At 51.5% G+C, this 23,726-nt stretch overlaps 2 protein-coding genes across 2 annotated transcripts; one reads left to right on the forward strand and one right to left on the reverse strand.

Annotated features, from left to right (window-relative positions):
- Positions 1-1,906: 1,906 nt before the first annotated feature.
- LOC100901871 (cholecystokinin receptor type A) lies at positions 1,907-16,479 on the reverse strand. Its single transcript, XM_029111153.1, has 9 exons — positions 16,350-16,479; positions 8,664-8,890; positions 4,173-4,317; positions 3,735-3,932; positions 3,428-3,598; positions 3,113-3,317; positions 2,884-3,031; positions 2,532-2,710; positions 1,907-2,281 (listed from the first exon to the last, which is right to left on the reverse strand). Exons 1-9 carry the CDS (start codon positions 16,477-16,479, stop codon positions 2,107-2,109), a joined length of 1,578 nt encoding a protein of 525 aa, XP_028966986.1. The 3' UTR covers positions 1,907-2,106.
- A 3,033-nt stretch (positions 16,480-19,512) lies between these two features.
- Positions 19,513-21,455, forward strand: LOC100902016 (hydroxylysine kinase). Its single transcript, XM_018639102.2, has 6 exons — positions 19,513-19,659; positions 19,750-19,819; positions 19,902-20,054; positions 20,204-20,458; positions 20,559-20,812; positions 20,932-21,455. Exons 1-6 carry the CDS (start codon positions 19,513-19,515, stop codon positions 21,124-21,126), a joined length of 1,074 nt encoding a protein of 357 aa, XP_018494618.2. The 3' UTR covers positions 21,127-21,455.
- Positions 21,456-23,726: the final 2,271 nt, after the last annotated feature.

Consider the following 23,726-nt stretch of genomic DNA (forward strand, 5'->3'; position numbering starts at 1 on the left):
TTCCTCGACAAAGGTCGTACGGCCCTGTAGCTGGCGGCCCGACGGTCGAGGCGCCTCGTTGATGCGACAATATGATAGGTGTATCAGCATGCAAACCTCATTTGCAATCCGCAGCGCGCACTTCAGGCAATGCATGATTCATAAAGTGCGGAAGCGATCTATGGGCCACAGATTATCTGGATGGTCGTCGAGCGCGAGCTAGGTTTAGAAAGGGAATCGTTCGGTCCGACCTCGAACGATTCCGATCGCTAGCGGAGGCCGTTCGCGAACCTACATACTGTCGTCGCCTCCATGGATGAGGACAACTCCCTGAAATGTAGAAAAGTTGCGAAAGGGTCTGGAGAGAGACCCAAAGTTCTCCTCATGAAGTTCGGATTACCGAGCCTGAAATCCTGATTCTCTGCTTGACAACGCGGCGGCAGTTCCCGGAAGCCTCTTCAATCAGTGAATGAGGTGGGAGCAAGACTGCCTAGGCTATTTGGAGTTACAACGATGCCCGCAACGGAGCGAGACCCCGTTATGCTTAACGCCAGTAGGAACAATGCATTGTAAACTGAGACCCAATGCCCGGCCGAAATTCCGTCAAGCACTTATATCGCTCTTATTACGGTCGAGGGACGTGGACCGAAGAGTCAAGAGCGCAATCGCCTTCGCTGGGAATTTCGCGACCGCGCTCCTGCCCGTAGGATTCGCCGGACCGGTCCCTGTGAATGGTGAACCCGAACCCACAACCTAACCAGAAAAGGCGAACACGTCCGGGAGTTGGATCGCGCGTCGCTGCGAGAAACTCCGCTACCTCAGTCAGAGATAGACGGAGTGAACTTCCGACTGCTTGAGTCTCTGAAATCTCTCTGTTCCGCAGGGCTTGTAGCATCTACAACGCTAATATTGATTCCAACGGTTGCTTGGTTTTCAGCGGCTCGCGATCGAATTCCGATCTATACTGCTATGGAGTTGCAGCATTCAACTCAGTCAGCCGCGGACCCCTGCAGGTGAAACACGGTGAGTCAGACGAAAACTCGATCTCGGCGGGCGTAACTCGAGTTCGTTCTCGGCACCGGCCCTGCTAGGCTTCATCGGACAGTGGACCTTCATCGTCGACTTGCCGGGACGGGAGCGAAAAATTCGAAATTAAAAACTCTTCTTATATATTTGTCTGGCGTCGCGGAGGCCGATGACGTCAGTGGTCGAACTCGACTCCGATGGAGTGTTGCTAATCCCCTCCAAAGCACCGAATCAGCCTGAAGTTATTTAGGAAACACCACCAGCATCCTAACCGACCGAGAAAACCTCACGGAGTTAGAAACGAGGACGAAACCACGAGTAGAAGCTGTCTGTCGAAGACGCCAATAATCCTCCCGCGTGAGACGGGACTGAGTGATTGCCTGAAGCATTGTTCGACACTGCTTGTTATCAGAAAATGAGTCGGCTTGGAATGACGGCTTTTTCCATTTTCCTACTGGCGATTGTTCCGAGCGGAAAACTTGAAGAATTCGCTTGTTCAATTTCTCGCTGCGAGCTTCTCTATGCTATAATACTTTCTCATGAGAGGTGCATGGTCCGCTCGTTCTCGTACCGAGAGCTTTCACAGGCTCCTGCGACAGGAAATTTCCACTCGCTCGTCGGAAATTCTCAAGCATTCACACCTCTCTGCCTCGACAGGAATAATCGAAATTCTGTCGCGGGACGAGACGCGCGCCAGCCACGAGGTGCAACGAAAAGGAACAAAAGATGGACTGGGACTTACTTCAGCATGACTGACTGCTTTATTTTCTCTTTCTGACAGCTCACGAAAGTCGATGAAACAATCATGCGATTTAGTTTCTTGAGGGCTATATTACACTTGAGTACATCACAGGAATTCCAGCGCATTTACGTACAAAGTGGCTCCGCGCTCGAGAGTCATCGTTCGGAACGTCGGATATAAAATCTCTATTATACATTTGCACATCCAATCGATGAGTTCCCTTGCGGAGGGAAAGAAATCGAATTCCTCCCATTGTTTCAGAGTATGTATTTCGAGAGCGAATTCGGGACGCGGGAGGGAATGCGTCCTCTGTTTTCCTCCCAAGAAATAATTCCGAATCGGAATAACAGCAGAGAACCTCACAAGTCGGTATGATTCCTCTGTGAGCAGAATGCGCGTCGATTGTCGCGAATCTCGATGCGTGTTTGAGCTCGAATTCCTGTGAGGCTAATTTCAGGACCTCGTTCCCGACTCCGAAGAATCCAGAACTTCAGGTACTTCGGATCACAACAGCTTATTGAGCGTTTGAACTCCCTGCGAAAATTGAACAAGGTCTCAATCTACAGACCGATTTCGACAAGAGCAAGCCCAGTAGAAAGTCCTTATCGATAATAATTCGCTAGGAGAAGTATTGGGCTGCCCTATCTGCTAACCGGAAAGGGATTCTCTGTGCTCCTCTTCGTCTATTTAGTGAGCATAATGTGATTTCCCCGGGATGCCCCGAGCTGCGACACCCACTTCGGCTATCATCTCGACGATTGTATCTACAATATTATTGACTTACCTGCAGAAGTTTTTGTTCATGAAGCAATACGTGACTGGATTGCAGCACGACGATACGTACGAAAGCAGGTGGAAAAGAGAGATGCCTACACCGCCCAAAGGAGTGAGCAAGTCCTTCGAGAATGACGCGATAGTGTTGATGGCGTAGATTGGAGTCCAACAGACAAAGAACTCCAAGACCTGCGAAAATAATTCAGAGTGGGCTCCACACAGAGACCGAGGCGTTGATTTCCATAGAGCCTCCGACAACAAAACGAGAGCGCTCGCATGGAGTCTTCCCAGAACAATCCGAGCTGGTATGGGAATATGAGATGAGAGCCAGAATGGCAGAAAGAAAATCCGAGCTCACTCACCACGACAAACACCATTCGGATGACTTTCCGGCGAACCGCCATTCGTTGCTCGTTGTTATTGGTGCGCAGGTAGCGGATCATTTCCTCGCGAGGCGTGGGAGTGTAATTAGTGAATTGCACAGGAGCTCTGAAATCGTTACAAGAAAAACTCCCGTGTGTCCGGAGAAGCTTTAAGAGGGAAAGCTTCTTTGAACCCCTCCGATATCGAATCAATGACACTCCCACGTACTTGTCATGCGTCGAATGCGAACTAGAATCAGAAGACGCAGGATTCGCGGCTTTGGGGCGATCCACGTGCCCAAACGACGAATCCGATGAGTCCTCGTTCTGAACCTTGCACCACTTTACGATGAGTCTCGGTTCTCGCTCGATCACGTTTTCAGGAGTTTTGTTGTTTACCACTCCGATGCCTCTGGGCCCCATGAGTTTGATTTCTGTTGGAATGAGGATCGGCTTGTGGTCAGAGTTTACTGCGTCTGTATCGTTGAGATCTTTCCGGAGCACAAGACGCATGCTCCCCTCGTAGAAGAAATGAGCTGCCTACCGTTTGAGCCTTTCTCGTTCTCCCGGATGCCTTTGCGTAGAGTGACCGTGATGTTGATGTAGGCGAAAGCCATCACCGTCAAGGGAATAACTAGCAGTAGAAGATCTAATAGAACCGTGAACGCTGACTCGACAGTCGGATTCGGCCAATCTTCCCGGCATTTCTGTCGCCCTGTTCCGAAATAAAGTTCGACGCTCATGTCAGCTCGATGATTCTTGCAAGGATCAGGTTTGGATTGGCGTCGATCAGAATGTAATGCCGACCAGTCTAGCCGGGAAGCCATACGCGCACAATTGCAACCACAAACCGTATCCCGCCGGCTGGAGTCTGTTGACGTAGAAGATAGGCGTCATGCTCGTCAAAGCGAAAATCCAGATGATAACTACGGAGTGCCAGGCGTGTGTTGAGGCGTAAAATCCTCGCGACTTGAGCGGTTCACACACAGCGAAGTATCTTTCGATAGAGATCATAACCAATGTCCACGCGTTCACGGCCACGGTAACCCCTGTAGAGAAGCCGGTTCCGCCGATTAGCTCTGCGAGGTCGTTTGCGATAATAGCCTAGAACTCAATCCACCCTTATTTTGTCTCCGCGAGACATGTCTGCCGTCCAGGGACCGAGGTCGGATTTTTTTTCTAACGAGGTCGATCGTTCGAGCGAGAGGAATCTGTTTTTTTTCTCTTCCCGCCCGAGGGACTAGGTCAACTCGCACGAGTCCCCGTTGACGGAACACTCGAGCTCCTACCTTGTAAGAAGGGGATCACTTTGCACATTAATTGGCCGAAAATGAAATTTCGCAGCAGGAATCCCGCCAATGTGAACGGCATGCAGAATACGCCCAGCAGGAGATCACTGATGGCTAAATTCAACAGGAAGACATTCGTGGCCACCTGTAAGGAGTAAGGATATTCGAATGAGGTCGGAGGATTTCCCACGTACCGAGCGACCGAACGACCTGACATCTTAGTTTTCGTCTAGGGTTTATGACTCTGATCCCAGGATAATTGTCACTTCAAGCTCCTATCTCCTCCTGCCTACTGCAGCCTTGTCGACGTCCTTCTCGGAAAGGCGAGGGGTTCGCATCACATCACTTGCTCCGAGACGGGAGTCTAAGGTCTGGGCAACGCGGAGATCATTTATGACTGCCGTCTTCCTTGCAACGCAGGAGAGAAAGTATCGTCGGCTCGAGCTGCATCGCGTCGCTCTGGTGCCGCCTCGCGGACTCAGGACGCATTAACCATACTGGCACTGTGGGCTGTCGTCAGGATGTCTGGATCGCTTTCTCGACTACAATGAAGCAAACAAAGTGCGCGACGAGTTGAACGACACCCGTATACGTCCACAGGGACTGCGTTCACTGACCGCTCGTCTCCTGACGCACACTACGGGAGCTTGCGTCTATTCACGCGAGATGCGCACTGTCTCCTCATTCGAGGCTATTCCGACCGTCACTGCGCCGGCAACGCCTACCCTCGACCGAGCGCACGCCGCACAACTTGTCATCAGCTGCCGAAAGATAATGCTTTTCTTCACGCCTCCGGACGAACGAGGGACACGAACCTCAAGGAGAATTAATTTGAGAATATTAGCTCAAAGACTTCGATGGCCTCGCAATCGCCGTAGCCTCTTTCCACCTGCGGAAACAATACCCGGACAACGAAGAGTCGTGCTTCTTCGCCACCCTCGGCCCGAGCGGCCCGTTGCCGAATGATCAAACGAGCCTCAGAGGGTCTATCGGGACGAGTGTGATTCCGCTCTGCGGGGTCCGTGATTGAAACACGTCTCATTCCAGAGAATGGTCGGTTGCTCTTTTTTGTCACCCGCCATGAGCTACCCGTGACAGGGAAACAAATATCGCTATGTGGGCACACGAGAGGAAGAAAGCTCTGCCGGTGACAAGCGTGACATCGCCGGTCTATGCCCTTACCAGTTTCTTGTAATATCCGGATCGGCGCGGTGAGAGGAACAATCTCAGCTCGTGGAGAGGGTCACCATTTTTAACCTCTTGTCGGTCACACTCCGGATCGGAACCAGAGGTGTACGTGCCGGAGGAGACTCCGTCAAGAGAGAACAGGGCTGGAAGACCCCCGGAGAAGGCGGGAGCGACTGAGAATATTTCCGAACCACCTATCTCGTTCGCGCTCCGCCGAGGCCAGGGGAGGAACCGTTCTCCAGGGGCTTCTGAGAGGCTAGTAGAGCCTACAAGCTGTCGTTCTGGGAGTCGCCAGAGAAGATGAGTGGAAGTTCGAATGGTGACACAAGCTGTGACCCGATCGACTTCATTAGATCTTATGTTCCGATCCGTCGTCGATTCATTGCCGATGCCGAGAAAATTCAATATGGAACATTCTCGTTTGCAATGGATTGGCGAGGGAGATCTTTCTTAGAGGTGAGCATCTCCGGAGCGCAGTTCCTTCGATGATACCATGAAACCGAGCGAAGCGAAAACCTCGAGCGTATCAAGCGGAGCTGATTAGATTAAGCGGATGAGCCGGGGGAAAGCATTCACGATCAATACCGGAACCCGAATTCAGTCTCATGAGAAAGAAATCGCAGAGGGAGCCTGGAAATACGCTCCCCCGGAAATACAATCCTCTCCACCCAGATCGCATCAAGTGAGGATGAGTTTCGTGTAGGAAGAGTTTCACGCTCGAATCCTGAGCTTCTCTCGGAATGGTCGGCTGGCGTTGCGGGGGTGGAAGAATGCAATCCGATTCCTCTGTGCTCTGTTTCCGTGTCCATGGAACCGCCGCGCGAATTGAAACGAACTATAATAGTTTTCGACGCTGAAGGACGATATCATTGAAAGCGCTCTGATCATTCAGTTCTCGCGCCGGGAGCCTGTCTTCGAACAAAAGCCGACGCTTCGGCATTACCCGCTCTGGGCTCTAGACTGTGACATCGGGCCACAGGGAGTCTATCTCGCAGAGAGCCGATGCTACCTAATTAAATCTCCCCCAACGGGCTCATGTTTGTCGGAACTCGAGACCCTCTTCTACGGAGATCCTCTGATGATTCAATCAGATTCCCTGGTATCAGATCACTGATTCAGAAGGTTTTTCCACGCTCGAACCACCTTCACTATGCATTGACGAGATGAGAATTCTAATTTCAGTAGCTGGAAAAGTTACAAGACTTCTGGCTCCCGTTCCCTCGCGTTGAGGCGCAGTGAGGAAGCTCCCCTTTGGAGGTTCCCATATCTTCCGAGACATTCTACAGCTGAAACATGATGTGTGGAATACATCTCACACCGCATCTCGGTTCGGCTTGTAAGGTTGAGGCTTACTGCGGGGAGTGACTTGTCACCGGAGCGCGATGCTCGCAGACGCAAACCATGAATTCGCCGCCGTACAACTTCCTAATTTCATGCCTCCCGCCGTGGATTCAGGTAGGTGATAGATTCTGATTCGGTTTCCTCACATTTTACGCCTCAACGATCCGCCCACAGACGCTTCTTCTGGTGCGAGAGTCGAGGGTCCGGGTCTCGACCGAGATCGGCTCCGAGAAAATGCTATCGAGTTGGCCGAACGATCCCCCTAATACGTTGGGAGGGTCCATGATGTTCGATCCCTCCACCTGAGGGCGTCCGCTCTCAAATATCTTCAACAAACAAATCTTAGGAAGGATGCGAGAGATCCATGAGGCGATGTGGAGAGGCTGCATTCTCCTCGAGACGAGCATCAGCACTTACGTCGAGGGAAAGAAGACCCGAGTTGTATCTAGCTTCGTCTACGATAACAGTGAGGGGAACACCCCTCTTGCTTTGCCCAGGGCCAGGACGTAGCCAACCAGAGCTCACAAGATGTTCAGCGGAACTAACAAAAGCTGTCCCACGTGTGGCGTAGGTATACGAGGAGACGACCGAACACGTCATCTTCGGATGCAACTACATCTATCACACGGGGAAGGAAGTCCTCTGCCGTTTCGGACTCCACGGAGGAGCAAATATTGCGAGTGGAGCAAGAAGAACAAAAATAATGCTGGAGGGAGAAAACAAACAACGATCTGCCGAAGTCTCGCGCCAGATATGAAAGGCTGATCGATCGTGTATATGCGAATTAATAAGATATGCATCTCAATCTTGATCACAACAAAGCATGGACCAATTAATCATTGAATCTCATGATTCCCGATGCTGGTGCGTAAGTCTGAGGTAATCTCCCTCCCGTCCCGGTGACGCTTAGTGTGGAGTATTCTTCAGCCAGGAGACTGACTCTTGAAGTTCAGCTCTTAGCGGGGCATCGGCTCTTCTGGACTCTGCTCCGAGAGATGGACGGAGTCTCTTCAAATAAGCCAGTGGTATGGGCATGATTCGTAACCATCTCTGTCCGATTGAGAGTCGAAGTACCGATGAGTTTTTTGAATCAGTTACTCATCATGTGGGATGTTCAAGTCAATCTAGGGCTTCCAGGCCCGCTAAGCAATGGCTAAATGCATACATCTCTGGGCACATACATATGTACGTATATGAGCGTGAGAAAACATAGGTCGCCAACAGAGACTGGACGTTGAAGTTGACAGGTGAGGAAGATAGTACATAGTGTGTAGGAGGATGCTGAGGAGGGAGCGAGGTAGCTTGTGATGTAAACCTTTCCGAATACACCCCCGGTAGTTATCAGACGGGGATCTTCTCTCAGCGGCGCCAGGTATTTAGTAGTTCGCGCGTAATGATTTCCAAGATTCGGCGGCGCATGATAGCTCCCATTGGCGCCTGGAGGATTGAAACCTTCAAATGCCGTCCGGACGTCATTGACTTGTTTACGTAAATGTCTAATTCGAGCTTTCGGAGCGACATAGCTTCGACACATCTAGAACTACTAAATAACAAAATATCATAAACAAGGAGCACATCGAAATAAACGATAGCGAAGAGCGACTTCTTCGGTGAACTTCGTCCCGGGCACCTGGGGGAATGTCCATCATTCATGTGCCTAGGATTGGTCCCAGTCCTCCAATCATGACACTGTGTGCACAAGGTCTCATACCTGAGCTAAGCCCACTCGTCTCACCCTCGTGCGGAACTCATGAAAACGATAAGCATACAGTCGCGGGATCGCCTCGGAAAGGAAGATAATAGGGGATAGGAGGCGGTATGGGGTTGCGCCCGTCCCTAGAATCTTTGCCTTAGGGGTGTGTACGCGGAATCGGTAGTTCGCGAGGATTGCCCTATCTCCTACCTGAGTCGGGAATTTCTATCTATCTTGAACCAAAGGCACTCCCTCGATGGCATACTCACCTTCCCTCTCTGATTCCTAGTGAGGGTAAGAATGACGAGGGAATTCCCCACCAAACCCGTCGCGAAGATCGCTCCATACGATAGAATCAGGAGCGCTGAGTAGTTGAACTGCCACGAATCTCTCGATTGTACCAGAATGACCGAGACTTCGGCATTCAAGGTGGAAGCGGCATCACCTTCCACTTCGGTGCCATTCATGTTGAACTCAATTGAACCGTAGTCACCATCTGCGGACGAACACCGAAATTCATTCACCTGGACAGCTCATGATGTCATACTACATGCTGCATATTCGACAGATCCTCAGAATGTCTATAGAGTCCTAGACTCGGCACAGACTCTCTCGAATGGGATATGAGATGCATCTACGCGACTGCTCGTCTCGGTTGCACGGATGGATAGATTCATGGAGGAGCCTGATTGTTCGAAATTCAAACATGCGGCGAATCGGCACAGGGGAGTGAGAAATCGATCATAGACGGATGAAGTATCGGAACGAAGCCATGCGGGTTTTGAGGGAGGAAGGCAACAGGCATCATAAGGAGACGAGTTCCCCGAAGAAGGAAGGTCCTAGCAAAGGAGGATCTATAACGCTAGACACATGAACGCATCTATGAGCAGATGTATGTATACCGACATACTACCAATGGATCGGTCGGTCCGCTAATCAATGAGAGCTGGATGGAGATGGATCGCGCAGCTCCAGCGTTTATCTAGTATTTTTCCTCCCATTTGTACGCTCGAAAGCATATGCAGAGAAGGATAGGTGATATCTGAACGTACAAAGTCTAATGATAAGCGTCAGTGTGATTATTCTCGTGTTTCCTTCCACTTCTCGGGTAGAGTAGGTCATATTACACGGGTAATCATCTGAACCCTATTAGGAGCGAATTGTGAATCTTAATGAGCCTGATAGCTCCGCATTCAAGATCTATTCAGCTGTGGTAGGGTTCGGAAGTAATCCCGTTCCGGAGAAAACATCTCCGGTCGCTGCAGCGGGGAGCTGAGGAGAGACCGCGGAATGTAAGCCTGCTGAATCTATTCCGCGGATGAACCGCTTTTTCCACATGCGGTTTGTCTGTTTTCATTTGTAGAGCTTGATACGGCGTCTGATTGACTCCCTGTGAGACTAATGAATTCCGGGATGATGCCGCATCAAATAGAACTCGATATCGAACGAGTTTTCGGCTCACGCCAGACCGAATCGAACCCATTACGTTCTGGCATCTGCCCCATCGTTAGAAGGCCTAGGCTGTCGACTCCTCTCGATAGTCTTCTGGAATACTCAACCGCTGCAAGGAATCCGGAGGAAAAAGCCCATGCGCTTCCGGGAGGGCTAATAATCGACAAGACTCTAAACCATTGAGTACCCTGAGGCCCAAAAGAGCACGCGGCGCTGGCCTTTCCAAGGCGGACTACATTCTGGACGCCGCCCATTAGACCAATCACAGACACGAGAAGGACTCCCGAAACAACGACGGAGCGGCGACCATAGATCACAGCGACGGGATCGATCTCGGTGCCTATATGCTGATTGAGATCCATTTCAAATTTTACGTCGGAATGCTTTCGTCGACATCCCGGATCGTCAAACGGGCGGGAACGAGCACGTCGAGGACAATCTCGAATCACCAGCCACCACGGAGTCATGGGGTATTCCTCTGGGATACACGTTCCTGGATATGCCTTATCGTTGAACCGTCCTTTTACCTTAAGGTCAGCATAGGCAGGTCTCCTTCAGGAGGAATTCTCAACGCAGGTAAATGTCAATGTCGTGCGGCTTATCTGCCCAGGGCGGAGTCCTTTGGCAATGTCAGCGAAGCTTCTGCTACCGCATCCGCTAGTTGCATTTTGGAACAGGCTGCACGGCCGACCGATCTGCATTGAAAATCTGTTCCAAGTCCCAAGAGAGCAGCCCGAGCGAGTTGACCGGAGTTCATCCAAAAAAAAACTTCGGGAATCTTCAAGTGGTCCCCGTCTGCGTGGGAGATTGGCCGCCCGTCCAAATCCGCTTCCAGTGGCAACTTGACATCCAGATAACATTATGCGATCCCCTGCGATTAGGACGTCTGGCGGAAGTCTGGAACAGCAGCTCCCGGAGCAGACGCGAATCTGCTGCGAAATACTCCGGAGTCATGGAGCCAGAGATCTCGGCATCTTTCGCTCGAGTTCCGAGTACCGACTGAGCTGAGGAAATCCTCACGATCACGGAGCCTCGGCCACTTGCGAGCCCAAGGCGGGATCTTCAGCCATCAGTCGTCAGATGGGATTCAGGAAAACAAGGGGGGCAATCGGGCGGGCGAGTCCAAGGCACGTGGAACACCCGCGGAGAATCGATTCGATACAAGCCTCTCCCTTCCGAGCGTACGGTAGAATAGAGACCAGCAGAACATACCCATTCGTATTCTCATTCGTACTCATTCAGAATATTTATAGTGACTGATCATAAATTCTGGCTCAGTGGGAGCGTTTGGTATTGCCGGTGACAGAAGGTCCGATATCGGATTCGTGACGGCGAGGAAAGCTGTCGAGGTCCGTGACAGGTGATTTCCATCCACGAAGTATTCGTGATCGTATAGGTCCTAGCGGTGAACTGCACTGTAGACGCCGATACAGTGAACCCCAATAAGTCCGCCCGTCGGAGAATAGTCTCCTCGCAAACGTCCAATACCCGTCCCGCGTCTTCATAAATCTCAAAGAACGGGACAGATATATCGGGAGGAGGTTTCCCTTGGAAGAAATTCCCTCATGCATGAGTGTCCCTGGGGGGAAATGAGGGAACTTTGCTTATCGATTAGGAACTTCTCGCCCAAAATACACTCCATGTCTTCGAGACGTAGGCGTCGTGAATCTCCGAGCCCGACGGATGTTCCTCGTCACTTTTAAGTATGTGGCGTCATTCCTGCAATGAATTGCTTTAACTGTCGGAAGCGACATCATCCGGAAAACTTCGCCTTCGTTGCTGTTCCCAAAAACATTGGGATTCCCATGTCGCCGATATAAGGCACAGGTACGACTCGCCGCGCCGCTTCGGAATCGAGTCAAGGCCCGTCCCGCTCCTTCGTCGACGACTCGACGTGATTTAATAAAGGAGATCCATCAATAGCATTCAATCAACCCATCGGCCAAATCGCCACCGCGTTTCATCAAGACATGAGTGGGTACCAGGTACCTTCTTGAAACTAATCAGGAATCTGTCTGCTCAATGGAAGCGGGCCTCTTTCCAAAGAAATACCTGCCCGCCCATATTGTCTAAAGTATTGAGGATACGAGGAGAAATTGTCCGCTTTCTCGGCGATTCCCGGAGACGAGCCACCACTCGCGACTGTCGCAGCTCCAGGAGCGATTCTCGCAAGCAAGACCCCGATAAATGAGTGTTCGACATCAAAGACGCTTTTCGCCATCAGCGGAAACAGCTCCCGCGACTAAGTGAGTAATAGAAAGTAATTGAGGAATAAATTCCCAACGAACATGTCCTCGCTCTCCGGTCGAGACTGATGGCTCTCTTCGATTAATTCACCTTGTTCACCTTCAGCTTCCCTTATCGTGGAGGTTTCCGGAAGACTCTGTTCACGAGGAGGTCCTGAATGAAAACACCATCGCTGGACGCAGGAAAAATGTCCCGTGCTCGAAATCAGAAAATCAGGTGTGCTCAATCAGGATACGGACGATATCACTTTTCGGAGCCGTTTTGAATCCGGCAACCACCTACCGACCCTTAGCGTAATGAGCGTTTCCCGCCGCAGTCTGTGAGCGCTATCCGTAGAGCTGGCAAACTTGGGGAGGTGACCAAGCTCGATCGCCCCGGTACGACGCCAGGTTCGGCCGAGTAGAGAAAATGATGTGCCCGAGACGCTGGCAGCAGGGGTCATGATATCGAGCGATGTTACCCTACAGAGTTGTCTCTGAGCACACGATCTAATTGAAATCTCGACTCAGCCGGGACCAATTGCTATCGGACTGTGAGTTCGATCGCATTAGAGCAGCAATTTTCGTTCATTTGCCCACGACCGAGCCGAGCAGATCCTACGAAAGACAATCTCATACGCGCTCTTATGGAGCTGAAGCCGCAGGGCTAACGTATTGTTTGTCTTCCGAATACGGGCACAACTCAATCATTCGCAACCGGATCCTGACCAGTCGGATTTGGTCTTCAAACGAATCTGTGATTGTTATCGCGAGAATAAACAGATTCGTGCCCGGAAGATAATTAGACCTGCCAGCTGCGGACTTCCCCGCAGCACGGCCATACATGGACAAAGCGTCACGCGAGGTTTCTCACAGATCTCAGACAACACGACAGAGGAAATCAAAGCGTCGTATCGAACAATGGGCCCAGTTCTCGCTCGCTATTATCGTTTCCGAAAATCGAATTGCTCGGACTCGTACCTGAGAAAACAGTTGTACTTATAGTGTGGAGCTTATCCCGGTAGCCGCGGACAGAAGTAAAGCCGCAAGAACGGATCAGAGCCACATACCAGTAATGATGGGGAGCTGATGATGAAGTCTCATTCGAGGATTTTGAATCACAAGCTCCCGAGTTTCCACGTCGACCCCGTACAGCCAAGCAGGATTTCAGCGCCGTGATTCCAGGCGAGATTCCTTCCGAGAACGATAATTCTTCCGGGAGACATCGGAATCATTCCGAAACCGGGCTCGACATATCGAAATGTCAACTTCATTGCCCTTTTCATTGGAGACAATACGCTCGACTGCGAAGAACGTCAGACAGCATCAGCAGAAAGCTTGGGAAACGACCCAGTCTATGTTTTCAGGCTCGATTTCCCAGGTTTCATCCTCGTTTCCAGCGGTCGCCGCGGCAGAGCATTCATTTCCGAAACAGAGTGCGGTATGGTGAGTGATCGCTGTCTCTCCGTTCGTAGGAGATGATTTCGGGGAAGGACTTCATCCAACCAGCGATCGAGATGGAGGGGCCCTCTTCACAACAAAGCGATACACGTGGCGTTGGCGTCGCTCCAAACCGGCCTGCTCGCGATTGTTTTGGTATCCTTCGTTGACAGACGTGCTGCCCAAGTTGCTCAGATCTCTCTTCGTGAGTAGTTTTCGGAAACTTTTCGCCGGGCTTCGAGCCTGTCCGGAGGGAATAAGTGTTTTGAGTGATTGCTTTTTGAAAGATACCCGGGGAGATTTTTCTCACTACGGTGCGCAGCTGTTGTTTGGAAGAGTTAAGGAGGCTGATCTTCGAGAGTCACACACAGAACTTCCGGAATGGGAAGAAAGATGTCCCGTCTCCCAAAAGCTAGCCGAGCGGAACGAATCTTGATGGTAATAATTTCATCATCCATCATGTATTCAAGAGGGTGAGCTCTCGAAGCTGCGCGAATCGCGAAGGAAATCAATATCGCGGAAACGATCTGATCACACAAGAGTCGCTCTCCAGGGTCCTCGATCCACATTCATGACCTGCCGATGCGCTGGTTCCAGCAGTTTCTGCGACCTTATCAACGTCACGAATCTGTTAGGCCTCTGTAAGCGAGGAGCCGCTGACCCGTCCGCCTGTACCCTGAACCCACAGTTTAGCACGTCTTCCGTGGAGTTCGGATCGGGAAAATGAGCTCGAGGTTGCGGGAGATTTCATCGTCTAGAGGAAGATGAAACGGAGAGATATCTGTGGCGGGTGGGAAATCCTCGATTCTTTCGAGACTCGTGGAACCAGAATCTCCGGCTTAGCGAGACCCCATGACTCCTTTGCGTCCATGACTCGAGCGAGAGCAGCCGTGGTGGGCGGCAGGAAAGACTCTCCCGTGTAGTCGTGACACTTACAATGGTGGATAACTGTCGATTATAAGTCAGCGAGTTTCCCTCGGTTTGCTGATCATCGTCCGGACTTTGGGTTCGCTCCCCAGTAGAAAGTTTCGCGAAGGGAACACTCTCGTCGGAATCGAATTTTCGGTTCGGGTCCTCAAACCTAACCGGCGCTCCCGTCGCAACTGCCATAGTGGGAAATCGATGGAGAATCGAACTCGATGGATCCTCAATCGGACAATGGGGGCTCCGCGAAGAAACCCAATATCGGAAAAGTCTTCCGAGATCAGCTCCTCTTTAGCGTCACAACTTGTTGCCGACTTCGGGCATTATTCGCCCAAGATTCGTCGTCGAAGCCTTCCGGCAACTCCATGGCTCGACTTCCAGAGTTAACCTTGATCGTCGAGGCCCGTGAGATCATTCTGTCGTCACACGTGAGCTTTGCTGTGATGCAGCCGTCGGGAAAAGGGTCTATCAGCGGCGGGACAGGAACCGATGGAAGGGATAGCAGTCGGAGAATGCGGACGGTCTTCGAGCGATCGTCGAGCTGGAGTCGCTGTACATAATTAAGCTTTGTCAAAGTGCATTTCGAAGGAGCACTACCACAAACAGTGTCACAGCATTTCCTCGTGAGCTCTGAACAGCAAATGAAGACAAAGCTATTTATACACACGTCGGGGAATTCGAGCCAGACGCCAAATGGGACGCACGAAAATGCGAGAGCCTGGTTTCCTCAAGCCGTCTTCCCTGGGGCGCCTGTTTTTTTTTGGTTTTTGATCAAGACAAGCTACTCATTCTGAAACCGCATAATCACACTTAATTGAGTCGGAGACTCATAACTGAACCCGTTCTGATTCAGGAGCCCTCGATGGACGAACGTTGCTACGTCTGAATTCTGTCGATTTTTTTTCACGAGCCGTACTACGCGATCGATGTCCGAGACCCGGTCTCGAACCTCCATCTCTAAAGAAGCTTCTCGTTAGCTGAACATCCGAAAAGAGACCGTCAGTTATTCAGATGTCGCGTTCGATATCTCGGCAAGAGAGTGGCCGGGTGGATCCGGAGAACGAGAGCCGCCTCCTACCTTACACTAGAGTGCTCCCCGCGACGAATCTCGGCGGATCGAGTGATGCTTATCGCAGCCTAGGAGAATACAAATGGCCGTATCGAGCGTACATGCATGAATACGTTGTGGGGAAAACACCGAGAACCGCCGAGGGTCCACTCTGAGCGGAGCCGCGTTCGCCCGCGCTTCGCCTCGCTGGAATAAAAGCGACGGAGATGCTCTCCAAGTGGAAAACACGTTGTTTTCTCGATTAGCGACGCAGTGAACGATTGCGGGAGTGGTTTCACCCTAATTCGAGTTCCTGAATGCGATGCTCTCGATTTGTTTCGAATTGAAGTTTTTCTTCAGTTTAACTCATTCACTTCCGGTGAGGGAACTCTCTCGGGTGTCTTCCGTCTGAGGATCGGCAGACGGTTGCACATTCGCGCTTCCTCGCCTCCGGACCGTCAGGTCGGGCAAGGGAGGGGAGGGGGCGGGCAAGATTCCTTTTGTCTCCACTGAATCCTGATTGCTTTCCGTCACCGAGAAAAAAGCGGAGCATCCGGTCTCGGGGACGCGCGAAGACTCGGCATCCACGCATGGATGATGCGAACGTTCCACTCTCCTTGTGTGTACATGCGACTCGCGCCGCAAGCAGCGGTTACGCTGTCCACGAACTCGAAGTCACGCGGCGTCGTTCGGAAGTTTATTCTGAAGAGAGCATCGGTGGGACATCCAAACAATGATGCGTAGATCATGTTCGATGTCAGTACCGCATACCACGGGGACGCCCTTCGGAAATGATGGGTATCGCGGAACGAGAATCCAGTCACGACGGGAAGAGTATTTATCCAAACAGAGCAGCTGAATCACACCATCGCTGGTGACAGACAGCTGTTGGCAGGTGTACGACTCCAAGTCCCGTATTTCGTAGATGCCGGCGGCATCCAATGGCGCGACGAAACAGAGGTGCGATACGTTCCGCATTGTCGACAGAAGAGACATTCTGACACCTTGTATCAGGCTCCAGATCGCGCGGAGATCTGCCCCGAGTTCCCGAAGAGCATGTGAGCGAGATTTCCTCCCTGGACTCGCTTGGAACTTGAAGTGATCCTGTTTTTCTGTTCTCAAGCTTTTGGGGGCGTTCTTGGGCATCGGTGGCGTGATTTCCATCATGGCGTGGTCCGGAAGCGCGGCGGTATCAAAGCAAAATTGAATTTTCGATCTGGATCCAGATGACAGTCCGCTCCAAGGATGGCGTGAGAACGAGCCTTAACTTATCGCCAACGCGAAACAAAGGGAGGGAACACTCGACGTGTCGTGACAGAAACGATATAAGGTCAAAGTCAACTTTTGCAGGTCGAATTGAAATCGCGGACCGGGAAAGAACTAGTCTGGGAGCGGAGCTTCCGGCAGTCGGGCCTGATACGTGGCACCGGGGTACGCTCGGAGTTTCCGGGAAAAAACGGAAGACGTCAGTTTCCCGACGATGATGATTCGACCGGGAAGAGGCCCTCTGCGGGGGACAAGTCACATCGCGCGACTCGCTCCGCTCCGCATTCTCAGACTATGCTCGCTTCTGAGCTCAGCGAGCGACATAGTTTGGCATGTGACCGAAATATGTGGTTGCGCTTGTCCTGCTGGAAATCTCTAATACCAAAACACACGATGTGACATGTTGCTTCATCGTTCTCTGCCCGCGTTGCCGGAGAATTGCGGCACCGGCAGTCGTGTCCTCCGTGGCGGGCTCTTACAGAGGAGACCCTGGCGGGAGGAAGCAAGGCGAGCCCCAATTCGGCGCGACAGTGTCGTGCGCTCGTCTCACTCCCGTTTCGATCGACGTAGTCGAACAAGCAATTTCGGGGATGATAAAACGGACACAGGATGTTCCAGTTTTCCGATGTCCCGCTCATATAGCTTTTCCTGCGGACTCTCATATCGCGGAATTCTGTTTGTTCTGCCGGACGCGACTCCAGGAACGTCTCGACATCCCCGTCGCTCGGTACCGTCTAGCCAGCCTTCAAAGCCGGGGAGTCGGACGTTCCGCCCATGAGGAAGATTAGTTGCACGGCGGAGTTGGCTTGGCCCAGAATGTTTGGAATCTCGCCGTCTATCCCGGGAGTCGGTCACTAGGGCTCCGTGGACCCCCGGCGAACGTGGCGGACCCCTCGCGGTCTACGATACCCCGCCGACGACCTCTAATAGTTCCCCGTTGAGCCCCTCTCAGAATGCGAAACCCCTCCAATTTACCCCGTGGACGCCACAGACCTCCTGTCGCGTAGCTATGCGTAATATTCGGGATCGCTCGATTGAAGATTCTGTGGAGTTTCACTCAGGCAGACATGTCGAACAGCCATGAAGTGAGTTTCTGGCTAGGCCGTAGACCTGGGGTCCGCCCGGAGCATTTTCACAGGAGGGACCCAGTCGGGTTGAAGCGTAGAGACAACAAGAGGCCTTGAAATCAAGGTGGCATGGGAAAACCCATGCGGTCCGCGGAGAGGAAATCGGAGCTTTGAAAGTCCGCGGACTCGGAAAGGCTGCCGGCCCGGCAGATGTCGGAGGGAGCCCTTGCTCATTCCGGAATATCGGTCGGACCGCTCTTTTGGACTCCGAAAAGATATGAATGACCGCTCCTCCCTCGGAGTAAACGAGCAGAGTGGGAAATTAACAGAGGGTCGGAGATTATGGATTAAAGCTGACCTTTCACCTTAACTGTGGCTGTCCGAATATCGCAGTATTCGGAATAGGCCATCGAGGTTCCCAACGGTTTCAGGTGAACTGTTCCCGATTTCCCCTGTCGAATCGGCGGAAGGGTCCCGAAATGTTCGCGAGAGTTTTCCATGGATTACTCGCAGAAGATCTGGAATCCTGCGAGCGGATCACTTGGGAACGTGGAATCTCTCCGATGGGAGACCTCTCTCGTCGGAATACTTCTCCAACACTTCCCGCTGCTGATCCCTCGCAATTTGGACTACGAGACGGATTCTCTGAACGGGGATTATTGAATATCGCCGGAGAACTTGACAAGAGAACAAGCGAACTGCTTTGACGAGCTCACTCCGGCGGTGCTTTTGTCGTGTCGGGACATAACAAGTTTCCGAACGGGGAACCAGTGCAAGTTCGATCAGATTGAGTGAAGGAGAGACTCTGTCAGCACAGTCTTCTCAAGAGACTCAGATATCGGAGGAGCTTCATTTGGAAGGAGTTCTTCAATCAATCTTCGGACGGGCCGATACCCGGAGTAGCGGTCTGCACTTCACATGCAGATTCTCACAAACTGAGTTGACGTTGTATCGCGCGGGAGGTCGCTGGCTCGGATACGACAGCCGGGAACCGGCTCGTGAAAAGCCAGGGAAGTATTCCCGCCGAGCCGCCGGGAAGCCGGCCACGTTCACCTTCGGCGACTGCCAGACTGAGTTCCCTGGGCCACGTCGATAAAAACGTGGTATCTGATGCTCGTCTGAAAAGTCCTCGAAAAGTCCCCTGGTGAGGAAAAACGGAGGCCAGAAGCAGAGGAGCGAAAAATAATCTTACACAACGATGGAATTGGTCGCATTAAGGCGAGGAACATCTGATAGGTCAGGCGGCTCACGCCGGATCAGCGCCTCGAAAGTGAAGGAACGAAACTTTCGAGGCAAACACAAGCGACATCAGATCGAATCCGGGCGTGGAACGAAGTTCTTATTGTATTCTCATCCCTCTCGAGAAGCAAGTTCAAGCCCCCGTCTGAGGGAATATCAACTCCTCAAGAAACGGAGTAGTTTGCACCCAAAGCTGTACAGCTGTTAAGTTCATCGAGGTCTAGACTAGACCTCGATTCGCATGGAGGCAAGGTCTAGACGGTCTAGCTGTTAAGTTCATCGAGGTCTAGACTAGACCTCGAAAAGGTTGAATCTTTCTGACGCTCACAGATTTTTTTTTTCGATTTATGAATTCGATCCGACTTCGATTCCGATCCGGTTTGATCGCCGGCGAGGTCGACGTAACGTACGATGGTGCCGAGAATTCTTCTTGAAAAATATTGGTTTCACAGTAAGTATGCCTGAATCATCGAAAAACAGCGCGAAACCCCAGTTTCCGGAATCCACAGTCGGCAATTTCTTGGAAAATTTCGGGATTCGATCGGGAGAGATCGAAGTGATAAAGCAACTGGTCAGCTATGACGACCAGAACTTCTATATAAAGGCAAGTCTATTCCGAATTCATCAAGGAAGGTCCCTCCGAGTCGGAAATTTATAAATTCTGATTGCCATCATTTGAGTCACGACCTTGCAGCTCTCGAATGGTCACGAGCACCTGTTCAAGATCACCAACAGCAATGACAGCAAAAACGTCCAGCTGATCAGTGAGTTCGACATTCTCTCGACAAGATCTTAGCTCTCGGGGATCGTGCTTTCCGGTTTCTTCAAGCTCCCGCCGCTTTCCAGCGGAGGTTACCCTGCTCATGGCACAATTGGCGAAATCGATACCCTGTTCTGTTCCCAAACAGATTCTCGGGGGCGGATACCTATCCCGAGTTCACGATGATCGTGGGGGAACGCGTAGGGAGTTTATCGCTCGCTTATTCGACTTCCTCCCAGGTGAGTCTGGAAGTCCGTTTCGGCAGGTAGAGGCGTCGGAAAGCATCATATGCTCGGGCATGATCCTCGGTGTGTCGATTTATGTCGAACCCCCTCCGATTGTACAATATCTCTGTGTTCCTCTTATGTGCGACTTGACGCTCCCGTAGGCAAGACGCTGGAAAACTCAGCCACGCTCGCGCAAGCGTACCAATGGGGAGAGCTTCTTGGTCGAATGCATGTCGCCTTCCTTGATATGGACTTCCCATCTATAAAGTCCCGCTCGTTTCTCTGGGACTGGGAACATGTAACGGATGCTCGCAAATTTCTGGACGTTCACACGGACGGCTTGAATAAACGTTCCATCGAAGAGGCATTCGATGCCTACGACAGAATATCAGTTGACTTGAAGAAGATGAAGAGAGGTTAGCGACCTCAGAACGATATGGCGAATCTGCAATCCGACTTATCTATCCCGGAAAGAGGAGTTGTTCTTCGACCTAAATCAATTCGTCCTCACCGAAGAGCTGCTCCATGGCGATTTGAACGAGAGGAACGTTCTGGTGAACTCGTCCGGGGAAGTTTACGCGGTACTGGATTTCGGTGATTGTCAAGGCGGCCCATTCATCTGGGATGTGGCTCTGGTAATCGCGTACGTTTGTCTTGCTCTCGAGGACGTCAAGAGGGACCTCCTCGAGTATACTGGACAGGCCCTCGCGGGCTACTGTCAGCACATGCCGCAAATCATTCAAGAGCACGGAAGCATTCGAGCCTTAAGGGTGAGTCTTTTCCTTTTCGGCATTCGAAACAGGTACGGGGTCGGGTTCCCTCATTCTCTCCTTCTCGGAGATCGAACCTGTAACTCCTGATTATTAATATGCTTTGGCTTCGATTGCAGACATTGGTTTGCGCTCGGTTCGCGCAATCCCTGACCCTCGGACTGCACAGTTTCAGAACTTCGGGGGACCCCTATGTCCTGACGTCCCAGAAAAATGGCTGGCCATCATTACATATGTTCCAAGAGGAACCTGAAGAAAGGTTTCGAGAAGTCTGGCAGGGGGCAGTGGCTCCTGACAGCGTAACCTTGAAATGACGGCCGACGCTCTCGGAGCAGTCGAGATTGTGCTATTTCGATGTCCGAGATCGTTGAAGTGGAAGTCACGATGGGAAGGTCCATGAGTCGCTCTCTCCCGATAGGTTTACGTAAATTCTGACTTATGTATTTTAAGAGTTTCCCGCGTCTATACGATCTGATTGCATGAGCCCGCTCTGGTTCTCACAATTGTGCACAAGTGACGCAATCGTTCCTGATGTGCAGGATATTTGTCAAAAAAGGGAAGAGTTGTCTTGTGGGATTAGGTAACGATCATGAACTAGTCCGGATCGCTCCGGAGCAGAAGCACGGTCCTGGAAATGAATCACAGATTCTCTCGCTGACACCGCCTTTTTTGTTCGATACGAAGAGTGTTGCACAGATCGGACAACTTTGTGACGCTCGAAGAGTCGATCCTTTTTTTTCAACAATTGACGTGAGTTTATTGAGCAGTTGAAGCGCATGATAGTGCTTGCAGTGAGCCGCCTGGCTCGTGGTACAATCACACTGAGAGGGCGTCAGCTTATGTATACTAGGTATTGTGTCGGCTGGGGAGGCCTCGGGAGGGGGCGGTGGCAATATAGCTTAGTAGATGGTCTTCATGATAGTTTCGGGTATGATACTCGAGACATGATGACCGATATCCCATGATCGGTCCAGATCCTCATTGGATGATTGGACTTCTCGAGAACGTCAACGAGCGACAGCAGAACATCCAGCCAGACAGAAATGTACGTGCAGAAACTTTCTCGGAGGAGTTATTCCGAAAGCTACGAAGTCGAACAGTTCCAGAGAAAAAGTTTGGCATCACGCATCGTGTGCATGAAAACTTACTTTTTGATATGCATCCAAAGAACCTTAACAGGACTCCGTTCTTCTTAGTCTCTAAGCGCCAGGACTGAGTTCGTCACTGAACCGCACTCTTGATGGGGAATCCACACTTTCCTCGAACTTTGGAAAAACTTTAAGGAACTTTCACAGAGCCACACACACCGTCCTCGAGCATCCAGTGCCCGATCCTCTATGACATCTCGGAAAGTCGCAGGTTTAACCCTGACGAGAGAGGGAGCCCGAGGAGGAGGGTCCGAACCCCTCAACTCCGATTCAGGGAAACACGTCAAGTCGAGAACTGTATTGTATTGCTTATTAGACACTGATTGATTCCGGAACCCCAGCCTGGCTTTGGGATGAGTTCTCAGATCCCGAGCCTCTCGATGAGGAAAATCAGTGCTCGATAAGTCTCATTCTATGGTAATCACCGGAATACATGGCACATAATCAGAATCGATGATCACCGCGCAATCGCTCGCAGACGGATGTGGAAATTTCGTGAATGGATGAGATTTCTCCCATAGTGCAGTCATAGAGCTTTTGACACTCTAAATTTTTATCGAATCCTTTGTCGAGGGAATGGCTCCGAGAGGCTGAATATCCGACGGAATTTCCCCGTTCAACCGAGAAAGCTCATTCCCTGCGAGACCATGATCCAAGCAGGCATACGATCTGCGAAGCCCAATAAACATCGTGTTGGAGGTCCTTTGCATGTGAATGGGGTTCTACTTCATACACCTCCTTATTCCCTGCCAGAGGATAATCTCGATAAGTCAGCAACAGAGACGCTCCGTCGATGCGGCAGATCGGGTCGGAGTTGAGCATCTCGATGCCGTTCCCGGCTCGCTATGATGAATCGAGACGCAGTTGCTCCAGGCCAAACGAAAGTGTTCGTAATCGAGTATTCCACGCGCAGTCCCTAATCGGAAACGGAGAGCGACGTTCGGCGAAAATCCTAGCTTCTGCGGCTGGATACGGATAGTTATCGCTCTTCTGCGTCTGAATTCCGCAACTCGATTTGTGCCTGCTCGTGGAATCCATCTGAGCGAGGTCCAACATTGCGAGGCGTGATAGCGGTGCGCTACTTTCGAGCCGGCGTTCGTCATCCCCCAAATCCGTATGTACAGGGGAAGTTAAGGAGGAGAAAGCTTGTAAACTTATTTAAAGAGGAAAACTACGCCACGGATCAAACGGCACCATTTTGACGGATGCCTCGGAACACCTCTGAGCAAACGCTCCGCCCCAGGGATCGTTTGTCATCTATTCGCTGTAGCGCTCGAAAAGTCGGTTCCTCGTTGTTGTTTCCATGTTTTCTCCCAAGACGGATCGTTTGTCGTCGAGAGGTGCTCTCTCACAGCTCGCTGTTCCTCCCTGGCTATTCCTGATGCGCTCCTGCAAAATAATTCCCTCGTCGCCTCGGTCTGATATTCTTCGGCTGCTCGTTTGACACTAAACGATACCCACCGTGCCGGGCCGTTGATTGGGGTGGTCAATTGACGAGTCTCTTGTGCTGGGAGTGTTCCCCAATTGGATTGATTACCGCTTTTCGTTGACTCTGTTCAGAGAGAGTCTGCTTGAGACCTGAACTCGGACCCCTCATAAGTCATCAGACTTTGAGAAAACATCCAGTTTAGCGGTTCCCCCAACGGGATAGCCGGGCTGAAGTTTACTGAAGGCAAGCTCAAGGGATCTCCCCCGCTTCAACACTTTTCTACCTGCTCCGGCTTCTTGAGCGCCCCGGAGCTGCCTACAGAGCCCTCGTCGCGAGA

This window comes from Galendromus occidentalis, unplaced genomic scaffold (genome assembly GCF_000255335.2).
Source record: "Galendromus occidentalis unplaced genomic scaffold, Mocc_1.1 scf7180000077360, whole genome shotgun sequence".
Classification (NCBI taxonomy): domain Eukaryota; kingdom Metazoa; phylum Arthropoda; class Arachnida; order Mesostigmata; family Phytoseiidae; genus Galendromus; species Galendromus occidentalis.

What these genes read in the sequence shown, in the direction of transcription:
- LOC100901871 (XM_029111153.1), bottom strand. Translation starts at nt 16,479, where the DNA reads ATGTCTCTTCTGTCGACAATGCGGAACGTATCGCACCTCTGTTTCGTC. An exon ending in GCTGTCTGTCACCAGCGATG is followed by an intron (nt 8,891 to 16,349) that starts GTGTGATTCAGC and finishes GTTCGTCCGCAG; the next exon opens with ATGGTGACTACGGTTCAATT. An exon ending in AGTGATCCCCTTCTTACAAG is followed by an intron (nt 3,933 to 4,172) that starts GTAGGAGCTCGA and finishes GCTTCTCTACAG; the next exon opens with GGGTTACCGTGGCCGTGAAC.
- LOC100902016 (XM_018639102.2), top strand. Translation starts at nt 19,513, where the DNA reads ATGCCTGAATCATCGAAAAACAGCGCGAAACCCCAGTTTCCGGAATCC. An exon ending in ACCAGAACTTCTATATAAAG is followed by an intron (nt 19,660 to 19,749) that starts GCAAGTCTATTC and finishes ACGACCTTGCAG; the next exon opens with CTCTCGAATGGTCACGAGCA. An exon ending in CTTGAAGAAGATGAAGAGAG is followed by an intron (nt 20,459 to 20,558) that starts GTTAGCGACCTC and finishes TCCTCACCGAAG; the next exon opens with AGCTGCTCCATGGCGATTTG.